General features: G+C 42.5%; 1 protein-coding gene across 3 annotated transcripts in view; it reads right to left on the bottom strand.

The window, feature by feature from the left end:
* ninl (ninein-like) overlaps positions 1–23,961 on the bottom strand; it is a 119,549-nt gene that overhangs the window by 64,998 nt on the left and 30,590 nt on the right. For all 3 annotated transcript variants that reach the window (XM_056291734.1, XM_056291733.1, XM_056291735.1), the window contains exon 7: positions 16,017–16,169. In XM_056291734.1, the coding sequence (XP_056147709.1) occupies positions 16,017–16,169 (153 nt within the window). The remainder of the gene's footprint in view (positions 1–16,016; positions 16,170–23,961) is intronic.

Here is a 23,961-nt window from a genome sequence, read left to right as displayed (position 1 = left end):
TAAAGTCTTTCTACTCGATTTACAAGGCAAATCAAATAGAAAGACTTTAAATTTTGGCCTCTACTATTATGGAAAGCCAATAATACCACTGAAACCATACATTTTCCAAAAGCTTGTGTCCTCTAGATGTGATTAAACATGCAGAGACAGATGTCACACCTTCCCCTTGCTCGTGGAGAGCCAATGGAGGGAAATACATTGAAATGCATTGAGTACCTGAAACATGACGTGCAACTCAAAATTTTCAATGTTAACATTTGTTAACATGTTTAGCATGGTCAGACCTTTCAAAAAAAGTTGGTTTCGTTCGATTGTAAGGAGGGTGCACGACTGCACGGTAAGGCCTCGTAGCTCCCCGCCTACTAGGCAGACCCAGAAAAGATTGTTTTGACTCCTTCATATCGACGACAAGGGATTAGATCACTAGTAGGTGATTGTTGCTCTGTGTGCATGCAAGCAGCTATGATGATTACACATGCATTGATATGTCTCCTTCCTCTGTATCATAATACTGGTAGGCTATAGAAACACATTGGCTTTTGATGTTGATTTGAAATCTCAATTTTAGCATTCAAATCCAAATCATTGATTTTGTTGGGAAGGGTGCAGCATTGTAATGCCCTCTGGATTGTGGCATATTGTGCTTAATACAATGTAATAGACAAAATGTGATGACTAAAGAAATAGAAAACTTTTATTTATCAAAGTTTTAATTTCAGTGTGTTTAATAAGCACCACATTGATTCCTCTACTGATAATACCCTTTTCTTTTTTTTCACAGAGGAAACATCCATCGAAACAGTTGGCTTTTAGCCGAGCAAAGCCAGGGAAGCAAACCCACCAAGCAAATCCACCAAGTCCAAGCAAGCAAACAAATATAAAAGATGCCACGAGAGTGGGAGGCAACCGCCGTGTGCCACAAGGCAAGATCGACAAGATCATCATTAGGCTAATATGTGAGGGCCTTCATACATTTAGTTTGGTTGAACAACCTGCGTTCAAAGAACTTTTGACAACGCTAAATCCACAATGCAAGGTCATTTCCAGGCCCACTGTCTGGACAAGATTAGAGGCATCTGCCATTCAGATGAAGAAGAATGTCATGTCCCATTTCAGTAAAGTGAGCTACGTTGCCACCACTACAGATTGTTGGACTGCACACCAGCAAAGTTTTATTGGGGTGACGGGTCATTGGGTGGATGAAGAAACCTTTGAGAGGAGATCAGCTGCGCTTGCATGTAAGAGGTTAAGAGGGTCCCACACCTTTGATGTCCTTGCAGGAGCACTTGACGACATACACTGTCAGTATAGAATTAGGGGCAAAGTGGTGAGAACCACAACAGATAGTGGCTCAAACTTCGTTAAAGCTTTTAGTGTCTTCGGAGAACAGAGCCAGTCTGAGGATGCAGAATCAGATGCTGAGTCGGACAGAGATTCAATTGATGATGAGCCCACAGCCAACTACCTGGACACATTCAGCATCCTGGAGCAAGATAATGGCCTGGAGTACCAACTTCCTACACACCAAAGGTGTGCATGCCATCTTCTCAACTTAGTTACCACAACAGATGCTGAGATAGCAGAAAAGAAGATGGACACATACAAGAGACTATCACGTGCAGGCTTTGGGAAATGTCAAGCCATGTGGAACAAGACGGGTCGTTCATACATGGCAGCAGAAGTTGTGGAAGATCATTGCCGACTCCAGCTCATCCAACCAAATCAAATGCGGTGGAATTCAACATTCATGGCTGTGGAGAGAATCATACAGATCATACAAGAGAAAGGGGAGGACGCAATCAGGAATATTTGTGAATAATTCAAATTGAAAACGTAAGTTTTAATTTGCATTTCAACAGTATGAAAGTGTGAATGTGTGTTTACATACTTGAAACAACTTTTCCTGCTTGATTTCCTAACAGTTGTTTGTATTCTATTTATGCCAGGCTGACTCAAGCAGAAATTGCTTTCCTGACTGATTACTGCTCAGTGATGAAACCTCTGGTAAAGGCCTTGAACATACTTCAGTCAGAGACCAACACACACTTAGGGTGGCTTCTTTCAGTGATATGTCAGCTACAAGCAAAACTCAAAAGGCAGGAGACCTCATCCAAGATGTGTCTACCACTCATCAAAGCCATTCAGGATGGTGTCCAAAAGCGTTTTGGTGAGATGATGATGGACCCAGAACTGATTGCGGCAGCAATACTTCTACCGAAGTTCAAGACCACCTGGACAGAGAGGCCTGATGTCATAGAAACAGGTATGATTGCATCTTATAATAAACTGCTTTTCAACAGTTTATTGGAGATCTACTTTGTTTTATACTCAATACAATGTGGTCAGTGCTATAAGGCATTATGCATTATGGTGCACTCTTGGTAAATTAATCAAGTCTTAATTGTCAGAAATGTGTTGTTGTTACTCGACAGGTCTGGCTTATGTCAGACAACACCTTGACCAGATGGCAGAGGTGGAAGTGGAGCAAGCTGGACAACATTCCTCAGATGAAGATGATTTCTTCTCCTCAATGAAGTCCAGAAGGTCAGAAGGTACAGGGGAGTTGGAAGGGTACCTAGCCTGTATCCCAAACGATATGGATCTGCTAAACTCCTTTCCAAATTTAAAAAAACTCTCTCTGAAACTCAACACTGGCCTGCCTGCTTCAGCTGCCTGCGAGCGGCTTTTCAGTTGTGCTGGATTACTGTTCACTGCAAAGCGAGCAAGGATGAGCTCAACTAACTTTGAAAATCAGCTGCTGCTTAAACTGAACAAGAAGTTTGTAGACTAGGTTATAGGTGATTTAGGGTGTCACAAAACTAGTGGCCTTGATTTGCAATATTCCTCTCTGGAATATTGCTGCTCTTTTATGTTATTTCCTTTAATTTTGTAACACTTGTGAGCATCATCATGTGGACATTACTTTGTAGTTTGTATCTCTCTGAGAGAGAGAAAGTAGGCGTGCACAAGCCTGTTTAATGTTTTTTACCACTAAATGGATGAGCTCAATTAACTTTGAAAATCAGCAGCTGCTTAAACTGAACAAGAAGTTTGTAGACTAGGTTACAGGTGATTCAGGGTGTCACAAAACTAGCGGCCTTGATTTGCAGTATAACAGCTGTTGCTGTTGGTGTTGACATGTATGTTGTTGTAATTACACTTACATTTGTGTAGGTATTCTTTGTTGTTATCGCACTTACACACACATGCCCTCTATAGCGCTCTTGCAGCTGTGGAGATGGCATTAACACATTCTCATTCTCTGACGGTTAACAAACACACACACACACACACACACACACACACACACACACACACACACACACACACACAAGCATGTCTCCTCTGGAATATTGCTGCTCCTTTGTGTCAGTTTGACTTTGTAGCAACACTTATGAGCGTCATCATGTGGGCATTACTTTGTACTTTTTACCTGTGTGTGTGAGAGAGAGAGAGGGTGAGAGGGAGAGAGAGGGAGAGTGTGTGCGTGTGAGAGAGAGAGTGAGAGAGAGAAAACGTGAGAGTAAGCATGTTTAATGTTGTACCACTAAATGGATGAGCTCAACTAACTTTAAGATGCTACTTAAACTGAACAAGAAGTTCAGTTGTTTTGAAGTTGTTGTTATTGCGCTTACATTTGTTACACTTGTTCTTTAATTAAAAACAAAATAGTTATGGATTTCTGACCCCTTGTCCTATTCTTACTACCCTCACACCCCACACAAAGAAAGTAACTAAGTAACTTTTACTTAAAGTACATTTCAAATGAACTACTTTTTACTTTTACTTGAGTACATTTTCAGATGAGTACTTTTACTTCTACTTGAGTAATATTTCATCAAAGTATTGGTACTTTTACTTGAGTACAATATTTTTGTACTTTTTCCACCTCTGATACTTATGTACATGCAATATTTCAGTTTTTTATTTTTAATAAATTTGCAAAAATTTCTAAAAAACCTTTTTTGCTTTGTCATTATGGGGTATTGTATGTAGATTGATGCGAAAAAAAAGAATTTAATCCATTTTGGAATAAGGCTGTAACATAACAAAATGTGGGGAAAGTGAAGGGGTGCGAATACTTTCCGGATGCACTGTATATATATATATACATATACATATACATATATACATATATACACATACATATACACACATATATATATACATACACACATATATATACATATATATACACACACACACATATATATATATATATACACATATATACATATATACACACACACACACACACATATATATATATATATATATATATATATATATATATATATATATATATATATATATATATATATATATGTTACGGGTAATGTGGAAAAACGGCTGATGTGCAAACTACCCGGTTAATGTGCAGATTACCAAACGGGGCGGTTAATGTGCACATTACCCACCAGAACGGGTTATCTGCACATTGACCGGGTAGTCTGCACACTACCCGCTTGGGCGGTTAATGTGGATAGAACGAACCACATTATCCACATTAACCGGGTAGTCTGCACACTACCCGTTTGGATGGTTAATGTGGATGGAACGAACCTGTGTGCACGCGCGCGCAGATGTGCAGATGCGCATGCACGTGGTTGCTTTAGGCTACTTGCACAGCACAGCTAGTCAATCGACAATCTGTTTGCTCCCTCCCATATTTTCGGTTAGATTAGGATATGATCGATGAAATATGTAGGCTACTAGTAGGATATTAGCCAGGTGAGGGAGGGGATCGAGCACATTTTTGTCCTTTTGGTGGTTATGTAAAAGTGCATCTGAAAGTTATCGCCTGTTCATTCATTGTTCTTGCCTGATTGGCAGACAGGAAGGGCATTTTGAAATATTTTTTCGCTGCTTCTGCTCCTACATAGTGGGCTTATAAAACGAATTTCGTTCTGTTTTCATATAATCTAGTCCCCGCCAGTACCCCTCTTCCATAAAGTTTTATTTACAAGTCTGTCCACGGAGTGATTGCCATTTCGGATTGGTTGAATGACGCATGTCTCCAGTAAGAGTAAGCTATAGCAGCCTGATGGGAGATGGCCGAGACTGACATTTCTTTTCACCCTTGTCAAATTTGTAGGCTATTCATTCATATCAGGGATCAGATAGAGAGCAAGGAGGGCTCGTTTTTGTGTTCTTTGATGCTAATAGCCTCGTTATGCAAGTGGGGGAAAACGTTGATCTAAAGACAGAATGATATCGCCAATGTCTGTTCTCTCATTTACCACAACTTGTGATTCCTCAGATGGCCTCGCTTCATGAGTCATTAGGCTAAAGGCCTATTGCTGATTTAAATATCAAAATATCGTAAAAAGATGAGTTACAGGTTCATTCCATCCACATTAACTGCCCAAGCGGGTAGTGTGCAGACTACAAGGTTAATGTGCAGATAACCCGTTCTGGTGGGTAATGTGCACATTAACCGCCCCATTGGGTAATCTGCACATTAACCGGGTAGTTTGCACATTAACCGCTTTTTCACATTACCCGTAACATGTATATATATATATACATATATCATTTGGCATGTTAATGCCCAAATATTTGAAAGACTGTTTGCCATGCCAAGGGGTATTTACTTTCAATTTCTCCTGGTGGGCTATAGTTATATGAAAGTAATTGGGTTTTATCTATGTTGATCTTATATCCTGATAATTGACTACATTGCTCAATTTAGGTAATGTTGGTTGCCCTAGATCAGTGGTTCTCAACCTTTTTGAGGTCCTGGACCCCCTGCGTATTTTTGATCTACCCTGAGGACCCTTCCACCTGATCTTGGGGGAGGGGGGTTGCAATTTGATAGAAACAGTAGAAACTGCATTTTAAATTGCATTATAGCATTTATTCACTCTTTGGGGCAAAAATAAGAGCTTTCAGTTGTAACTTAGATACGTTAACAAAACAGAATTCTTATGCAGTAACTTTCAGATATATGTAACAAAACAGAATATGTATTCAGTAACTTTCAGATATATGTAACAACAGAATTTTTATGCAGTAACTTTTAACAATGCAAACGGGAGCGAGATCTCTTATTAAAATACAATAAATTACACTTGTGAAACAGATGTAATTAGAGAAAAAAGTCCTGTTACCCTTTATAGTTTAGGTAGATAAAGGTCTCAGTCACATTTGAGTAAAATAATCCTATTTCTATAAATGTCATAGGATCTTTTTTTTAAAGATATTTTATTTTCACGGACCCCTTGCAATTACACCACGGACCACTAGGGGTCCGCGGACCCCCGGTTGAGAAACACTGCCCTAGATGGATCAAAATGTCATCCGCTTAATAGGCCAATTTATACTCGGTCCCTTTAATAGTAAGTCACCTGATATCTTAATTTTGTCTGATGTATTGAGCTAGTGGTTCCAAATATAATGCGAAGAGTAGTGGTGACCATGCACAGCCCTGTCTCGAGCCCCTTTCTAGGGTAAAAGTATTTGAAAAATATCCATTAATTTTAATCCTAGCAGTGGGATTGTCATATAGCGCCTGTATAGTTTTAATAATCGTGTTATGTAAACCAAATCTGTGTAGGACTCTGTAAAGAAAATTGCAGTGAACCGAATAAAATGCCTTTTCAGCATCCACGCTTATTACTATTGCTTCAATTTTATTTTTTTGGATATGATTCATAATGTGTGGTGTCCTTCGTATATTGTCTTGTGTTTGGCGTTGTTGAATAAAACCTGTCTGATCATTATGTATCAGTGTGGGTAGGAACTCTTCTAATTGTTTGGCCATGATGGAGATTAAATAATCTAAAAGGTACCCCAACCTTTTTTGCACCGTGGACTGAGTTAATATTGACAATATTCTGGAGGACTGGGGGAGGGGCAGGGGTGGGTTAATAACGACTGGAATATAGTTTAGGCTTATAAGTCAATAGTATCATAACATTTAAAGTAACATTCGGATATTAAACACAGCGCATATTTTCCTCACATTAACATAACATACATAAAACAACATTGCAACTCATAAATATCACTGAATCAGTGGGAGCCCTGGGCTTGTTTCCCTGCAGCAAGACGGTCCAATCAAGGGGTGATGGGAGACAGCAACACCCGAAGGGTGTTTCTTATGTCCAGTCGATTCCGCAATTTAGTTTTTGTTGCATTCATTGCAGAAAACCCCGCTTCACAGAGATATGATGTTGGCAAGCTCGAGGAGTTGATCTTCTTCCCGCACTGACATGGACGATTCGCCAGGGACATTCACAAATCGGTCACGGATTCATTCCTTTACATTTCTTGGGTCATCTGCGGTTGGGAAGTAATGCTCAAATTCTGTCAACAGCGAAACCAGGTGATCACGCACCAGCTGGGCGAAGGATGGCGCAGCCTCAGTCTCTCCCAAAATCTCAGCTAATGTCAAATATGTCCTTGTCCACTCGCCATCCCCACAGTTCCAGTTTGGCTTTGAATGCAGACACTTTAGCTGCCAACTTGAAGACAGTTGTCATTCTCCCCTGAAGTGACAAATTGAGTTCATTGAAGAGGCTGAAGATGTCACACAGCTAAACAAGTTTTGTTATCCACTCCTAGTCACTAAAGTGTGCTGCTAGTGGTGACTTTTTTTTCGCAAGGAAATCTCTGTAGCGGCTCTCTTAACTCAAAAAGCATGGCCAGGGATGTCCCCCTAGATAACCACCCGACTTCAGTAGGTGTCTGTGCTCTGCGTCCATTTCCTCGCAAAGCTGCTCAAACAGACCTGAGTTAAGGGTGTGTGCTTTGATGTCCATCCATCCATTATCCAAACTGCGTATCATGCTCTGAGGGTTGCGGGGATGCTGGAGCCGTGGCAGGCGGGGAGACACCTTGGACAGGCCGCCAGTCCATCACAGGGCCGACACACACACACACATTCATACCTAGGGACAATTTAGTATAGCCAATTCACCTGACCTACAAGTCTTTGGACTGTGGGAGGAAACTGGAGCACCTGGAGGAAACTCACACAGAGGACGACCTAGGACGACTCTCAAGGTTAGACTACCCTGGGGCTCGAACCCATAACCTTCTTGCTGTGAGGCGACCGCGCTAACCACTGTGCCACCATGCCACTTAGGATTATTATTATCATATTATTGATGCAATTGATAATTTTAATAACGTCACTCAATACGCTGTTCAGATCAGGTGAAATTTTTCGGCTTGCCAGCATTTCTCTGTATCACAGTGTGTAGACTGGCATTCAGAAGCAGCCTCTTTGACTTGGGTAGTGAAACCAGACAGCCATCCAGTTATAGCTGCGGCCCTATCTGTGCTTAATCCAACACAGAATGACCAGTCCAGTTTGCCTGACATGTAGTCATCCAAGGACTTGAACAGTTCTGCCCCAGTTGTGTTAGTTGGCACCGACAGAGCACACAACATATCCTCATGCACATCATCTTGAAATATATATCACACATAAACCAGCAGTATTGCCTTGTTGTCGACATCGATACTCATCGACCTGGATAGCATACCACGGTGACTCATTAAGCCACTCCAACAACTGTGCTTGTATGTCTTCCACTATTTCATCAATTCTCCTTGAAACTGTGGTAGTTGAAAGAGGAATCTTTGCCACCTTGTTAGCTGCAGCTTCCTCCAACAGTTCACAGCACATGTCCTTGGCAGCAGGCAGAATCAATTCTTCGCCAATAGTGAAAGGCTTCTTAGCCTTAGCAATACGACTAGCCACTAAGTACGACGCTCTCAGAGCAGCAGCATTTGTAGAGGTGGTGGCTCTCAGCACTTGCTTCTGCCCCGCTTGCTCAGGTTGTTTTCGCTCAAAGAACTCCACAGATTTGTGTTTAAGTTCAGGGTGCTTGGACTCAGGTGCCGAAGCAGTTTTGAGGTCTTCATTGCCTCATTAGACAGCTTGTTTCCACATATCGCACACAGAGGGCTCGGAGCACGTGAGTCACCGGTCGCAAAAAAGCCATATTTTAGGTACAATTCGTTGTATTTCCTATTGAAGGAAGCTTTTTTTTTTTTGCTGTCTCGGCCCCTGCTGTCTGTGCGTTATCATCGTCATTACACCTTTTATCTCCCCTACCTCTTGCAAAGACACTCTCAAGCGACATTTGTTTTTTACTGCTCATGGTAGCTAACTAGCTGCTAGTAGCGAGGTGACTGAGTGCGTCTCTGAGTTATGACTAGTTACCATCGGTCTGCCGAATGCCACGTGAATGAGTGATGAAATTACATCATTGCACACACTTCAAGTATCCGTTTCAAATCTAGCATTAAACATTTGAATATTATATATTATACCGTTTCTGTGCAGCCCAGTAGCAAATGCTTTGCGGCCCGGTACCAGTCTGTTGCCCGGTGGTTGGAGAATGAACCACATTTCACTTTTTTTTTGAAAATATGTTTATTGGCATTTACAATTTTAGCATATTAATAAACAAGTCACATATTGAGTAATTTAACACAATAAACCCCTCACCTTTCCCCCACCCAACATTCCCAGATCCTCAAGGAGAAATACAGATTAAAGAAATAATGAGAATTACATACAACTAAATCGAAGACAAAACAAACAAACAAGTTCAAGAAAAATAGATAATAAGCATGGTTCACCTATACACACACACACACAAAAATCTCTCGGTTTACAGTCTATACTAGTTGAGCCGTTCCTGACTTGAGTCAAGAGGCATCCCAGTCTGTTATACTGGTTAAAGTGTCAAAGTAAGCCAGAAAAGGCATCCAGACTTTCTTGATGTTGTCGCTGTTACCCCTTAAGGTAAATGTGATCTTTTCCAACTTAAGATAATGCATAATATCCCTGATCCATCTGACATGGGATGGGGGTCTTGAGCTCTTCCAATTTAAGAGTATTAGGCACCGAGGTAGTAATGTAGTAAAGGCCACCAATTTATACATGTTAGATGGCCAGTCATAGTCTTCTGGTCTCACACCAAGTATGGCAATTAAAGGATGCGGATCAACAGTTGTACTAAAAATTTCGCTTAAGGATTTAAATATTGCGGACCAAAATGTATGTAGATCAGGGCATGTCCAGAACATATGCAACAAAGTAGCTGGTGCATGTTTACATCTGTGACAAGTGGGATCGATGTTGGGGTAAATTTTGGCCAATTTAGCTTTGGTAAGGGGGACACGGTGCACAATCTTAAACTGAATGAGTCCAAATCTACTGCATGAAGAGGAGGAGTGTACCTGATCCAAAACTGCATCCCACAGATCATCAGGGAGGAGTACCAAGCTCCTGCTCTCAGAGGTTTCTAAGGCTAGCCATTGACTGAGGATTTATAGTGGCTAGTTTATTATAGATCCTTGTGATGGCGCCCTTGAGACTAGCCTCTGTGGTTAAAAGTGTATCGATTGATGTTGTCAGAGGTAGCTCAGGCAAAGAATGGAATCCCTTCTGAACAAAATACCTAATCTGTAAATAGTGGTAGAAGTGGGGTAGGTTAAATTTTTCTACCAACTGACTGAATGAAGCAAATATCCCACCAAATCAAAATCCTTTATAAATCGATTTCCATTCCCATGCCATGCTCGAAAAGCCATATCTAACTTGGCAGAGGTAAAGAGGTGGTTTGACATAATGGGTGTCATTAAGGAGGCTTTTTGCAGACCAAATGTTTTCCTAACTTGAGTCCATATTCTGACTGTATGAGCTGTAACTGGATTTTTGTGTGGTGTGCCAATTACCATTGGTAGTGGGGAAGTGACTAAGGAATGAATAGGAAGATCATGGGATTCTATCTTTGCCCACTCAGGTGTGTGCTCAAGCGAGCTGCTTTGAACATGCATGATAACCTTCTAGATATTACTAGCCCAATAGTAGTAAAGAAGATTGGGCAGAGCCATCCCTACCAGTGCTTTAGGACATTGTAGGATGTCCTTGTGTAGCCGGGGCTGTCTGCCATCCCACATAAAGTTAGAGAGCATCCTGTCAAGAAAGCTAAACTGTTTTTTCGGAATGAATATAGGATTGTTCTGAAAAAGATACAGGAACTTAGGGACAATATTCATTTTAAGCAAGCTAATGCGTCCAGCCATTGATAATGGTAATGTGCACCAGCGCTCCATATCTTGTTTGCATTTGTCAATTAAAGGGGAGAAGTTTAGTGTGTGTAAAAGCTGAAAGGAGCGAGGAACCGTAATCCCTAAAAATTTGAAATTTGAGGTCACTCTCCTGAAGGGGAACATAGAGGCAGGAATACCAAGGGCCATAAGGTTCAAAGGGAAAACTTCACTTTTTTACAGGTTCAACTTGTATCCAGAGAGATTCCCAAATGTTTCCAGTTTAGTCAGGATAGAGGGAAGAGACAGTGGAGGGTTGGTGATATATAAGAGAAGGTCATCAGCATACAATGACACCCTGTGTACCCTACCACCTCGGATTATCCCTTCAAAAGAGCCACACTGTCATAAGGAAGCCGCAAATGGCTCAATCACTAAATCAAAAAGCAATGGGGAGAGTGGACAACCCTGTCTTACTCCCCCATACAGAAGGAAATATCTTGATTGTACCTCGTTAGTCCGAACCGCTAAGGGGTAGTTATATAATAATTTAACCGAAGAAATAAAGTTGGGATCAAAGCCGAATCTTGAAAGTGTGTCTAAAAGGAAACCCCATTCCACCCGATCAAAAGCCTTTTCCGCGTCCAAGGCAACTGCAACTTCAGGTGCCGCAGATTTCGACTGGGCGTATATTATATCAAAAAGCCTACGAGTATTATCAAAGGAGTGCCTACCCTGAATAAATCCTGATTGATCGGGTGAAATACGGGCTGGTAGATCCTCTTCAAGGCGCTTGGCTAAACATTTCGCAATAATTTTAAAATCCGCATTAAAGAGACTGATTGGACAATAGAATTCACAGCGCAGAGGAGCTTTCTTTTTTGGGGATGAGACATATTAAGGCTTGCCTCAGTGTCTGTGGTAGCTGACCATCTGAGAGGGATTGATTACACATTTTCAGGAGTAATGGGGAGTTTATTTGAGAACTTCTTAAAAAATTCCACTGGGAATCTGTCTGGCCCAGGTTTTCTCCGACTGTATACACTTACTTGATGGCTTCCCGAACCTCTTCCACCGTCAAACTGCTATCAAGGTTGGACTTCTCTGCATCTCTAAGTGTAGGTAAATTCAATCCTTGAAAAAAGGATTCTGACTCATCGGGATGGTTATTACACTTGGATGTATATAGTTTACCATAATACTCAGCAAATGTATCATTAATTAGTTTATGGTCTGTAAGCGTGGAGCCTGAAGTGGTCTGTATTTGTGTAATTTGACGCAACACGTATGCCTGGCGTGCCTGGTGAGCCAAGAGTCTGCCTGTTTTGTCCCCAAATTCATAGGTAGTGTATTTAGTCCTTGAAAGAAGATGTTCAGCCTTAGCTGTTGAAGCTAATTCAAATTCTGTCTGAAGCGGATCCTCTTTTGGTAAAGTTCTGAGGTAGGTGAAGTAGCATATTGTGCATCCAATTGGGCTATGTTATCACTGAGGTCCTTTAGTTTGGAAATATTTTATTTTTTATTATGTGAGGTGAAATTAATAATTTGGCCACACAGGTAGGCTTTCAGAGTTTCCCAGAGAGTTCCATGGGCGATATCTTGTGTAGCATTTGTTTCAATAAAAAACTTAATTTGGGTGCTCAAGTACCTAACAAATTTAGAGTCTGAGAGTAGAAGAGAACTCAGGTGCCATGCTCTGCATGGCATGGGTTGTTCAGGGAAAGACAATTCAAAGGAAAGGGGGGCATGATCAGAAATGACAATACTATGACACTTAATGTGGTCAGTGACATAAGCCTTGTGTCAAGAAGAAAATAATCAATTCAGGAATAGATGTTGTTACGGCCCTAGTGCCGTGTGTCTGTAGTTTTCCCTCTCCAGGTGATGCCCCGCCTCCTGTGGAGCTGCTGATTGAGCCCAGGTGACCCCAATTCCTCATCAGCTGGGTATATAACTTGGAGAGACACCCAACAGTGCCAGTGGGCCATTGTTGGTAGCAGTGTGTGGAGAGAGACGGCCAGTGGGCCACTGTTGCCAACCAGAGAGCAAGCTCTTGTGTCTATACTCCTTGAGAAGGAGGGTGAAGCTTATTAGTGTTCTTGTTTCGGTTTGGTTTGATCTGAGTCTTTGTTAAAGCCTGGTTAGTTAAGAGCCAGCATCTTTAGTTGCCTGTTTATCTTATAGTTTGACTAAAGGGTCTTTTTGTTAATAAATCTGTTTTTACACCTGGTTCCTTCTCCCACCTCTCTTAACCCCCCGGGATACTTTTATTTTCTTTGTTACTTCCCCTCATCCCCTGGACCTTTAATGGGGAACGTAACAATTGGGGGCTCGTCCGGGATAATTTTCTTTGAATAAGACAGTAAGGAGGTGGATTCCTGTTGTGTGTTAATTGTTGCTGTGTTCAGCTTGTCTCCAGTGGCGGCTATGGTGAATATTGTAAATTCGTTTGGCGTTTCAGACAGCTTCCCTGGTTAGAGTAGGGGAGTGTCCAGCTGGAATGTGTCCAGTCCTTCCATCGGACACTCTTTTGTTATTTTGCCTTTCTTGTTTTAGGAGTAATCCTGGGTGGGGACAATGCTCCCTGGTGGGGGTAGGCTTTTCGGGGCTCAGACCGCCGAAGTTCAGCCTTTAAAGCCGCCCCGAGCCCGGCACGCTCTGAGAAGACAGATAGGCGAAGCTTCAACCAGGTAGGAACGGGGGAAGTTTGTTTGTTGGGCTAGCCATAGGTCTAATTTCAGCTTGCCGTAATTTGCCACTGGTGGATGTGACCTTTTGAAGGTGTGAGGTTGAGTGGTGGTAGCTGAGGCCCGTACGTGGTGTTGTGGTGTTCTTAACTATGGCTACGTTTGATTTGTGTAAATTTACAGCTAATCCTACATTAGCTCAGCTGGATGATTGTAGGAAAAAAGAGCTGTGTGATATTGCGGTGCATTATGGCATCTCCATCTCAGGTTCTCTTTCTAAAAGGGACCTGAAAGCTGCGCGTATAGATGCACTAATTGTTGGAGGGTTTCTTAGCTTACCGGTGCCTCGTAGTGAAGCCACATTGTTCTCGGCTGAAAGTCGCTCTGATTCTCCGGCAGAGGAGCCGGCTGAGCAAATACCGATTAGTTTTACTCCGGGTTCCCGTGGTGTGACAGAGAAGAAACTGGTTACCCTACCCCCCTTTGAACCTTTCTCCGTAGAGTCCACGCCTGGTTCTAAACTAGATGTGCGGTTAAAAGTCCGTCTTGCTCGTCTCCAGTTGGAAAAAGAGGAAAGGGAAAAGGAGAGGGAACTTCAGCTTCGTAGGGAGTTGGAGTTGAGGAAGTTGGAGGCAGAGACAGCCGTCAAAATGCGACAGTTAGAGCTGCAGTTAGGACCTGGCTCAGCTGTTACGAGTGAGTTGCCGACACCAAGCTCTACCGCCGCTTTTGATGTGAGCAAAAACATCACGTTGGTCCCTGTGTTCCGTGAGGCCGAAGTTGAAACCTACTTCGGTGCGTTTGAGCGCATAGCCGCCGCTTTGAGCTGGCCGCAGGATGCCTGGGCTATATTGCTGCAGTGTAAACTAACTGGGAAAGCTCTGGAAGCTTGCGCATCACTTCCCGCCGCGGATAGCATTGTCTATGAAAAACTCAAAAGTGCCATTCTGCGGGCATATGAGTTGGTGCCAGAGGCGTACCGACAATGTTTCAGAGGCCTCAGGAAAAGCCCAAGTCAGATGTATACTGACTTTGCGTGGGGAAAAAGCCTTCTCTTTGAACGGTGGTGTTCGGCTTGCAAGGTCCACGACTTGGCGTCCTTAAAAGAGCTGATAGTGTTGGAGGATTTTAAAAACTGTGTGCCTGACCACATTGTCACTTATTTGAATGAACAGAAAGTGTCCACTCTGCATCAGGCCGCAGTGTCGGCGGACGAGTTCGCGCTAATGCATAAAAGCGTTTTTGTGCCGCGTAATATTTCCTCCCCGGGCGGCGGCGACTCACGAAATCCTAACCTGCATGTTACCCAAACGTCGCGTGTCGGTACCCCTCTAAATCCTAGGGTGGAGAAACAATGTTTTTTTTGTCATAAGTCTGGACATGTGGTGGCAGATTGTGAGGCCTTGAAACGGAAGCAGCAGGCAGCTGCCCCGAGACAGCCAAAAGGGGTGGGGTTCAAAAGAGGTTTTCTTCTTCTTCATCAACATCATCATTATCAGTGGATTGTAAGCAAACTTGGAAGTTGCCTTCCTTCACCCACTATTCCACAATGTATCATGACCCCCATCACACGGTACTTCGTTAAATTAAGAAATTAAAATGGAGATCGTGGTTGTTCTTCTTTGAGCTTTCTGGCAGATGGCAGATATTAATGGAGCATTACCGCCACCAACTGTCCATGAATAAAAATGGTCCAAATCCTTAGGATCCAGTCTCGGCAGATTTTTTTTTTTTTAAATAAATTAATTCATTCATTCATCTTCAGGCACTTCTCCGGGGTGGGGTCGCAGTGGCAGAAATTGTATTGCAAAAATACAAAAATACCTATTCTTTTGTGGTTGTGCTTTTGTGCTACACCCTTGTTCTAAGAAAATATTGTAAAAAAAAAAACAAAAAAAAAAACGACTTTTATCAGAGGGGATCTTTAAAAAAAATGCTTGATGTAATGAGCTGCCATCCCAGTGCCCCCAGTCTTTTTTCTTTTTTTTCTCCCTCCATTCTTTACCCAGTCCTTTTTTTCTGGGAGTTTGATTCTACTGCTCATTTAATTTCATCCTGCTGGTTACACACTCTCGTGTTTTTTTTTTCTTTCAAAATCTTTTATTTACAGCAAACAAATGTTTTTTTTTGTTCCCTTTGTATTCTTTACCCAGGCTCCAGCATCTCCACAACCCTGAAAGCAGGATAAGCGGTTTGGATAATGGGTGCATCTTCCTAACTGTATTTTTACCATGGGTTTACTTTTCTATTAATAAATACTATCCAAAGAATGCACACAGGTGTGTGTGTGTGTGTGTGTGTGTGTTTGACACCAACCTTCTGTGCCCCCCGCTGGGTAACAGAGGGTCTTACGGGAGTGGAGGAGGAGATGGGGGAGGGACCAACAGGTTCCGCCCCACAAAGAATCTTCCGGAGGCCGACCCTGCCGTCCCAGTCAGCGTCAGACTTTCTCAAGAGAGCCTCCAGTTCCTGGAAAAGCAGCAAAGAACCGGGGTCAAAACTAAAATTATACTAATGAGTTCAATGTATGAATTTATTTATTCTATAAACACTGTATAAACACTTTATAACAACAATAAAACACTGTGTACATACTGTATGAACACTATAGATACTGTATGAACACTATATAAACACTATAAATACTACATAAATATCAGAATCTGAATCAACTTTATTGTTCAAGTTTATGTTTATGTTTACTTAGATCCCCATTTGCTGTTACACAAGGCAACAGCTACTCTTCCTGGGGTCCACATTAAAAACATCCTACAACAACATCCATGTACATGCTTTCACATGCATGCATACATAATTGCATCACTAAATTCAATTAATCCCCCACCCACCTCAATCAAACCAGCATTAATAAAGAAGCCAAACACATAACCCCCCCCCACACACACACACACACTTACAGTAGCATGTATCACAGACTACTCCTACCACCTGCTTTGAGCTACATATTTCAGAATAAAATATAAAAAGTTATGTATTAGACATTGTGTATGCCTGTACCTTTACTTGTTGCTTGAGTAATAACATATGGTAACCTATTCCACTGTGAAATGGGACTATACATAGCAGTTCTTCTCATTGCATTTGTTCTGGGTTGAGGAATTGTAACATGACCCCTGCTAACTTGTCTTGTTCCATGTTCATGTCTGTCCTGGGAAAAAGTTATTCTTGAGTACAGGCAGTAGGGTTGTTTTGACACAACTATATTCCTGAATAACGTTAGAAGATTGCATGTTAATCTATCTTCTACTTTCAACCAGGCAAGATCACGGTGCATTTGGTCTATACCTTTTCTCATTGAACACCTGAGTGCTGCTCCATTCTACAATATCTGAAGCTTGTTTAGCTCCTGTTTTGCTGTACTTTACCAGATTGCTGGGCCGTAGTCAAGGTGTGACAAAACCAAGGTTTGTATAACCTGTAAGACGGTAGCTGGCATAAGGAAAGAGGAGTATCTTCTTATAGATATTCCTCCCCCCATTTTTCCAATTATTTTGTCTATGTGATTCTGCCACGATAGTTGTTCATCAAGAATGACTCCTACAAGTTTAGCCTCAGTAACTTGTTCTATGCAGCTGCCCTTGACAGATATGCTTGATTGGTTCTGACATCTTAATGCATGGTTTGAGCCAAAAACAATACATTTCATCTTTGATACATTCACAACTAGATTGTTTTTAGTTACCCAGTCCAAAATTAATTCCATATCATTTTCCAAGCAACATTTAACTCATCCACACTGTTTGATGACATGTATAGATTGTGGAATCATCGGCAAACATAGCTAAGCTAGCATTACTCAAAACAAGTAGCATATTATTGATAAAAATAGTGTAGAGCAATGGGCCCAAACAACTTCCCTGAGGAACACCACACTGTACCGTCCTTACAGTAGAAAAACTACCGTTAAAGTAAACAGTCTGTGTTCTGTTTGATAAGTAGCTCCTCATCCAATTAAGGGTCCATTGTGCGTCTATGCATACAAGGAATGTGACTCCGATTTACAGCAGTTTCTAGTACTTGCATATATCACCGAAAAAAACCACAAAAAACCAACAAAAAAAGAAAAAAACAAGAAATAAATGGAATAATAAATAGGATATTGGAGGTAGGTATGTATACACAGCAGGTATGTCAATACTTTACAGAGTTTTGTTATGGTTGAATGATTATAACTTATGCTTATATATTACATGTTAATATAAATTTATAACTTATTATGCTTATAAATATTACATACTTATATTATATTGTATTACGCATCCAACCCAGCCACTGAGGATGCGCAAGTCAGTGCATTCCTAGTGCTGGTCCCAAGCCCGGATAAATGGGGAGCGTTGCACATCATATGCTTCATAAATTTTATAAGTCCATTATAATTCTGTTATCCTCTTTCAATGTTGTATTCGGTAAATTGTGTAAACAAAACATCCATTGCATGTTGTCCATGTTGGGAGAGAGATCCCTCCTCTGTTGCTCTCCCTGAGGTTTCTTCCTATTTTTTCTACCTGTTAAAGGTTTTTTTTTTTAGGGAGTGATTCCTTATCCAATGAGAGGGTTTAAGGACAGGATGTTGTGTTGCTGTAAAGCCCACTGAGAGAATTTGTAATTTGTGATATCGGGCTATACAAATAAAATTGACTTGACTTGACTTGACTTGAGGGTTGCATCAGGAAGGGCATCCGGTGTAAAATCTTTGCGAAACCAAATATGCGGATCATAAATCCAATTTTCATACCAGATCGGGTGAGGCCCAGGTTACCAGCGACCAGTACTGTTAGCCAGCAGGGTGCCGGTGGAAACTATGCTACTGTTGGGCGAAGGAGAAGGAGAGGGGGAAAGCATGTCCAGAGGAAGCAGGAGAGGAGGAAGGGTAGGAGTGTGGAGGTGAGAGTCGGAACTTTGAATGTTGGCACTATGACGGGTAAAGGGAGAGAGCTGGCTGATATGATGGAAAGAATAAAGGTAGGTATACTGTGTGTGCAAGAGACCAGGTGGAAGGAGGAGCCAGGAGCATCAGAGGTGGGTTCAAAATCTTCTACCATGGTGCGCCAAACTAACCACCAAACTCCTCTCCCTTGGCCTCAACCCCTCCCTCTGTAACTGGACCCTGGACTTCCTGACCAACAGACATCAGTCTGTTAGGTTAGGTGACCACGCCTCCTCCACCCTGACCCTCAGCACAGGTGTCTCCCTCAAAGTTGTGTTCTGAGCCCCTTCCTTTTCTCCCTCTTTACCCATGACTGCCTGCCAACTCACCCTTCAAATGTAATAGTTAAGTTGCGGATGACACCACAGTCGTCGGCCATATCACCAACAATGACGAGACAGCCTACAGGGACGAGATTCAGCACCTCACATCATAGTGCACTACCAACAGTCTTGTTCTCAGTGTGCAGAAGACGAAGGAGCCGATTGTGGATTTCAGGGGGTCTCAGAAGCTGCAGCCACTCCCCCATACACATCAATGGGGCAGAAGTGGAGCATTGTCTCCAGTTTTAAATTCCTTGGAGTCCACATCAGCGAGGAACTTTCCTGAACATCAAACACCCTGGCCCTTGTGAAAAAGGACCAACAATGCCTGCATTTCTTGAGGAGGCTGAGCAGCGCCCGTCTATCCCCCAAAATTCTCACCAACTTCTACCACTGCACCATAGAGAGCATCCTGACCAGCTGCATCTCAGTGTGGTACAGCAACTGCACATCAGTAGACCACAAAGCTCTGCAGCATGTCGTCAAGGCGGCCCAGCATATCACCAGTACCCAGCTCCCAGCCATAAAAAAGACATTCATCAAAAACGCTGCCTTCGAAGGGGTCTCAGCATCAGCAGAGATCCCACCCACCCCAATCATGGACTGTTCACCCCCCTGCGCTCTGGGAGGCACCACAGGAGCCTCAGAGCCCGCACTACCAGGCTCAAAAACAGCTTCTTTCAACAAGCTGTTATCCACCTGAACCTGACTACCCACTGAATGTCTGTGGATATTTTTAAATATTATGTACTCGTGCTGTATTTTTAGCTTTTGGTCTTCATCTGTGTATATCTTATATTGTGTTTGTCTATGTCTGTCTTGCACTGTTTGGCGCAGCCTCAGCCCTTATTTCATTTTTAACATGTGCCTGCACATTGTTTCTAATGACAATAAATTGAATTGACTTGAATTGAACTGTCTGTGAATGTTCTTATTCATCCAGGTCATGGTTATCCAAAGGAATTGAATGGAGTGCAACTGGACTTGGTATATATCCGTGAAGATGTTTCGCCTCTCATCCAAGAGGCTTGTCAGAAAGGCACGAACTGATGAAGCCTCTTGGATGAGAGGCGAAACGTCTTAACAGATATATACCAAGTCCAGTTGCCTCGATTCAATTCCTTTGTTGAATTGAATTGAATTGAAAATGGGAAGTTAAGAGAATGGGAAGGACAACACACATCAATATTAAAATCGCCAAAAATAAGCACCCTGTCATATTTTGGCATGACAATAGATAAAAGGTCAGAAAACTCAGATAAAGCTAACTCAATTAGGGGGCCCATGAATTAAGATGCACCGTAAAGGGGAGGGCTTGTGATTAAAAAACATAAAATTACGAAAAGGAACAGAATGGCACTTCAGACCTAACTTCTAAAAAAAGGCTAGGCCACCCCTCTAGCAGAGGGCCTGGGAATATGAAAATATGCAAAATCAGGGGGGCTAGCCTCAATCAGGGGAACAGTGTCCCCTGGGGAAAGCCATGTCTCAGTAATCATAAAAAAGTCCAGATTATTAGAAACAATAAAATCAATAATGATAAAGGACTTACTACCCAGAGATCTCACATTCAAGAAGCCAAAATTGTTTGGTGTCAAAAGCAGAATTAAAAACCAGCGGCAGTACAACAAACAGGACACAAATTGCAGATATTTGCTCCATATATTCGTTTGTTGTTGTTTCTACTATTAGATACGTTGCGTGGATGAGAGGCATGGAGCCCTGTGATGGCCTGGTGGCCTGTCCAGGGTGTCTCCCTGCCGGCCGCCCAATGACTGCTGCGATAGGCTCCAGCATCCCCACAACCCTGAGAGCAGGATAAGTCGATTGGATAATGGATGGATGGATGGGGAAAACTCCCAGCGAGAGGGTCAATGATAGATGAGGCCAGCGGAGGGAGTCAGCAGGTGGAACAGTACCATTGAGTGCCACCACAGGCAGAAGCGGAGGCTCCGGGAGGGAAGTGTGGGATGTAAACAGTCAGTCACGTGGAGAGGAGTGTACGGCATGCTGCAGGTTGACCGCTAGCATCCGGCTACCCAGCCTGTTTGAGTGGACTCCGTCAGATCTGAAGGAGAGACCATCCCAAAACAGATTAAAATGATCAATAAAACTAATATTGAGAGCTCTGTATATGAGCCATGTATGCAGGCTGAGGATTCTGCTGAAACACCCCACTCCACGGGTCAGTGTGAGAAAAGGACCTGAGATAAAAACAGACTTTCCGCACATACTTAAAAAGCTGAAAAGCTCAATAAAATCATTTTTGGTTAATTCAGACTGCTGACTAGCTGCATCGTTTGTTCTCACATGAACAATCACTCAATTGGTGGAGGACGGGACTGAATGGATCAACCCCGGGAGTTTATTCAGGATATCAGGAACTGTTGCTCCAGGAAAACAGTGAGTGGCTGTATTGACAAAACAGATGTTCCTGATTATGCAATCCTCAAATATTAATGTAGTTGGGGTGAAAAGGGGACGAGCAGATTTTGGCTGTGGGTGTACACGATCCTCACTGTGTGTTGAAATCGCCAACTGGCGATGTGGTGTCCGAACAAAAAATGTTGTGACGAGGCAGTGACATCAGCTCTGAGAATGGACTTCTCTGCCAGCTCGGGGCATGGAAGATTTGGAGAGCATCTTATCACGGCCTCTTTCAGGATCTTATGATGGGAAGAGGAGGTCATTACCCGGGATGAGGGCAGTTGGCTTCACCATGGGATGGCGAGCCACCTGAACACTGCTAGACACCAGTGGGGCAGCTGCAGTGTCGGCATGTGCCATTTTCTCAGAAGGGCCCCGATCAAGACGTGTTGGAGCTGCAGAAACTTCAGCTGGGTAGACCGGCGAGTCATTAGACAGCAGCGGCGTCATAGTGTGTGTGTGTGTGTGGGGAGGGCTACCAGGGCCCAGAAGGGAGGGGGGGGGGCCTAGGGAAGCCTGGAATTAAAAGTTTGTTTTGGTTTGCAAATGTTTATTTCCAACTAAATAGTGTCATAACAGTTAAAACTGGCTTAATAGATCGGTTGAGGGACTTAAAGAAAACAGTGGAGGCTCTCTAAGGCCCCTCTCACCCCTTACAAAAGGTGCAAAATGATTTAGTCCGCCCCTAACGAGCATCTCTCAATGCAGCTCATCTAGTCCTGTCGTGAGTAACTGCTGATACAAGCACAAGCACAGAGTCATGTCTTTCCCAAAGAAAGCAAAATCTGGGTTCCAGAAAAGAAAAGAAAAAAAAGGAAAGAGAGAGAAGACAAAATGAGGGAAAACAACTGAGTAATTTCTTCCAAAAGAAAGGTGAGCTAGGACCTTTTAAAAGAAAGGTGGCTAGCTAACTCCTACTACCACAGCTAGGTAGCAGCTAGCTAGCTAACTCTTAACTCCTACTACCTGAACACAGTAGGAGTTAGCTAGCTAGCTAGTACTGTAACACACAGTATCATACATTTATCAGCATCATAGCTACAATGTCATATGAAATTATATCTATGAACATTACCTAGCTTAACATGAAACACATGGCCCTCAGTTTCAGAAACAGCCACAGCGAGTGGAGCAGCAGCAGGTCCTTCATCTCCTGATGAACATGTTACTAAGGATGTGAGACGAGGTGAGCTCATATAGCGGCATTGACAAGTAAAAGTAATTCCAAGCAATTATTTATAGCAGTTTCAACTGAAAGGAGCTTAGCAACACTAACATCAAACAGTATGTTTTATTGTATGTTAGTTTGGTTATGAGCAGGTCAAGAGGCTAATATCAATCCTGTATGCTTCATGCTTGTAGAGGGTGCTGTAGCAGATAGTGAGCAAGAAGATGTGATGGAGGATGAAAGAAGTGAAGAGGGAAATGAAGGTTGCTCTGAGGGTAGTGATGAAGATAAGGAGAGGGGATAGAAGAGGAAGGGGGAAAAGTGAGGGTAAGAGTATTTGCCAGAGGACCCAGGACTATGGCCAGAGAAGCTTACAAATAAAGAGAGACATAATCGTTCGCAGACTGGCTAATGATGGTGCAGAAAAAACAGACAACCAAAATGACACCCAAAGATATGGAAGGCAAACCATCCCCAAGTTAACTTCAATATGCAAAGTCATCCAATGGGCGTGAGAAAATTAGGAGAGATTGGCTTATTTATAGTGAGAGTGCAGAGGCTCTGTACTGCATCCTATGCCTTCTCTTCTCTCATGAGCCGAGAAAACCATCCACAAGTGCACTGAACAGCAAGGATGGACTTAAGTTAGCGAATGTCAAATGGCAAAAAATGTACAGAACATTTCTAGAACATGAGACACACACGCCCCATAGGCAGTGCTACCTGAAATGGAAAAGCCTTCAGCACTCATGATTGGAAGCAACAGGAGTTGATGGTCACCTTCAAAAACAACTGCAGACAGAAACAGAGAAGAATAAAATGATTTTAGAGAGGCTTTTGGATGTGACCCTTTATTTGGCTTCAAGAAACCTTGCATTTAGAGGCAAAACCTCGAATTTAGATGATGTCCATAATGGCAATTTTCTTGGCACTCCTTAGTTGTTGTCACATTATGATCCCCTTTTACATGAGCACTTAGAAAAAGTAAGGTAAAAGAAGAAAGGGTCATGGTTAACTCATCATCTTAGTGCTGAGACACAGAACGAGTTCATTAAGCTCTGTGGCAAAAGAGTGCTAAACACTATCCTGGCAGAGGAAGAGAAGATGCAATATATTCATTTATATATTCATTAGGTAACTGGAATGTGTCTTAGCCACATGCAATCTGACAAGTGAAGCCAGGTCTGAGGCAAATGATCTAAAGAACTATTTCAAGACCTTTGAAGCAGTCGTCCTTCTCACTATGTGGGTAAAGGTCCTTCAGTGCATTCAGAACCGAAACCTGATTCTTCAGGCAGGAGACATTTCTCTGGATGTCAAGGCTGCAAACATCAAGTCACTATAAGATGAAATACAGGGTATTCACAATGAATGGGACTCCCTGCTCGCTGAGGC

The sequence above is a fragment of the Lampris incognitus genome, chromosome 13 (genome assembly GCF_029633865.1).
Source record: "Lampris incognitus isolate fLamInc1 chromosome 13, fLamInc1.hap2, whole genome shotgun sequence".
In the NCBI taxonomy this organism is placed as follows: domain Eukaryota; kingdom Metazoa; phylum Chordata; class Actinopteri; order Lampriformes; family Lampridae; genus Lampris; species Lampris incognitus.
Note: the sequence above shows the minus strand (reverse complement) of the source record. Positions and strands in the feature narration are given on the sequence as shown.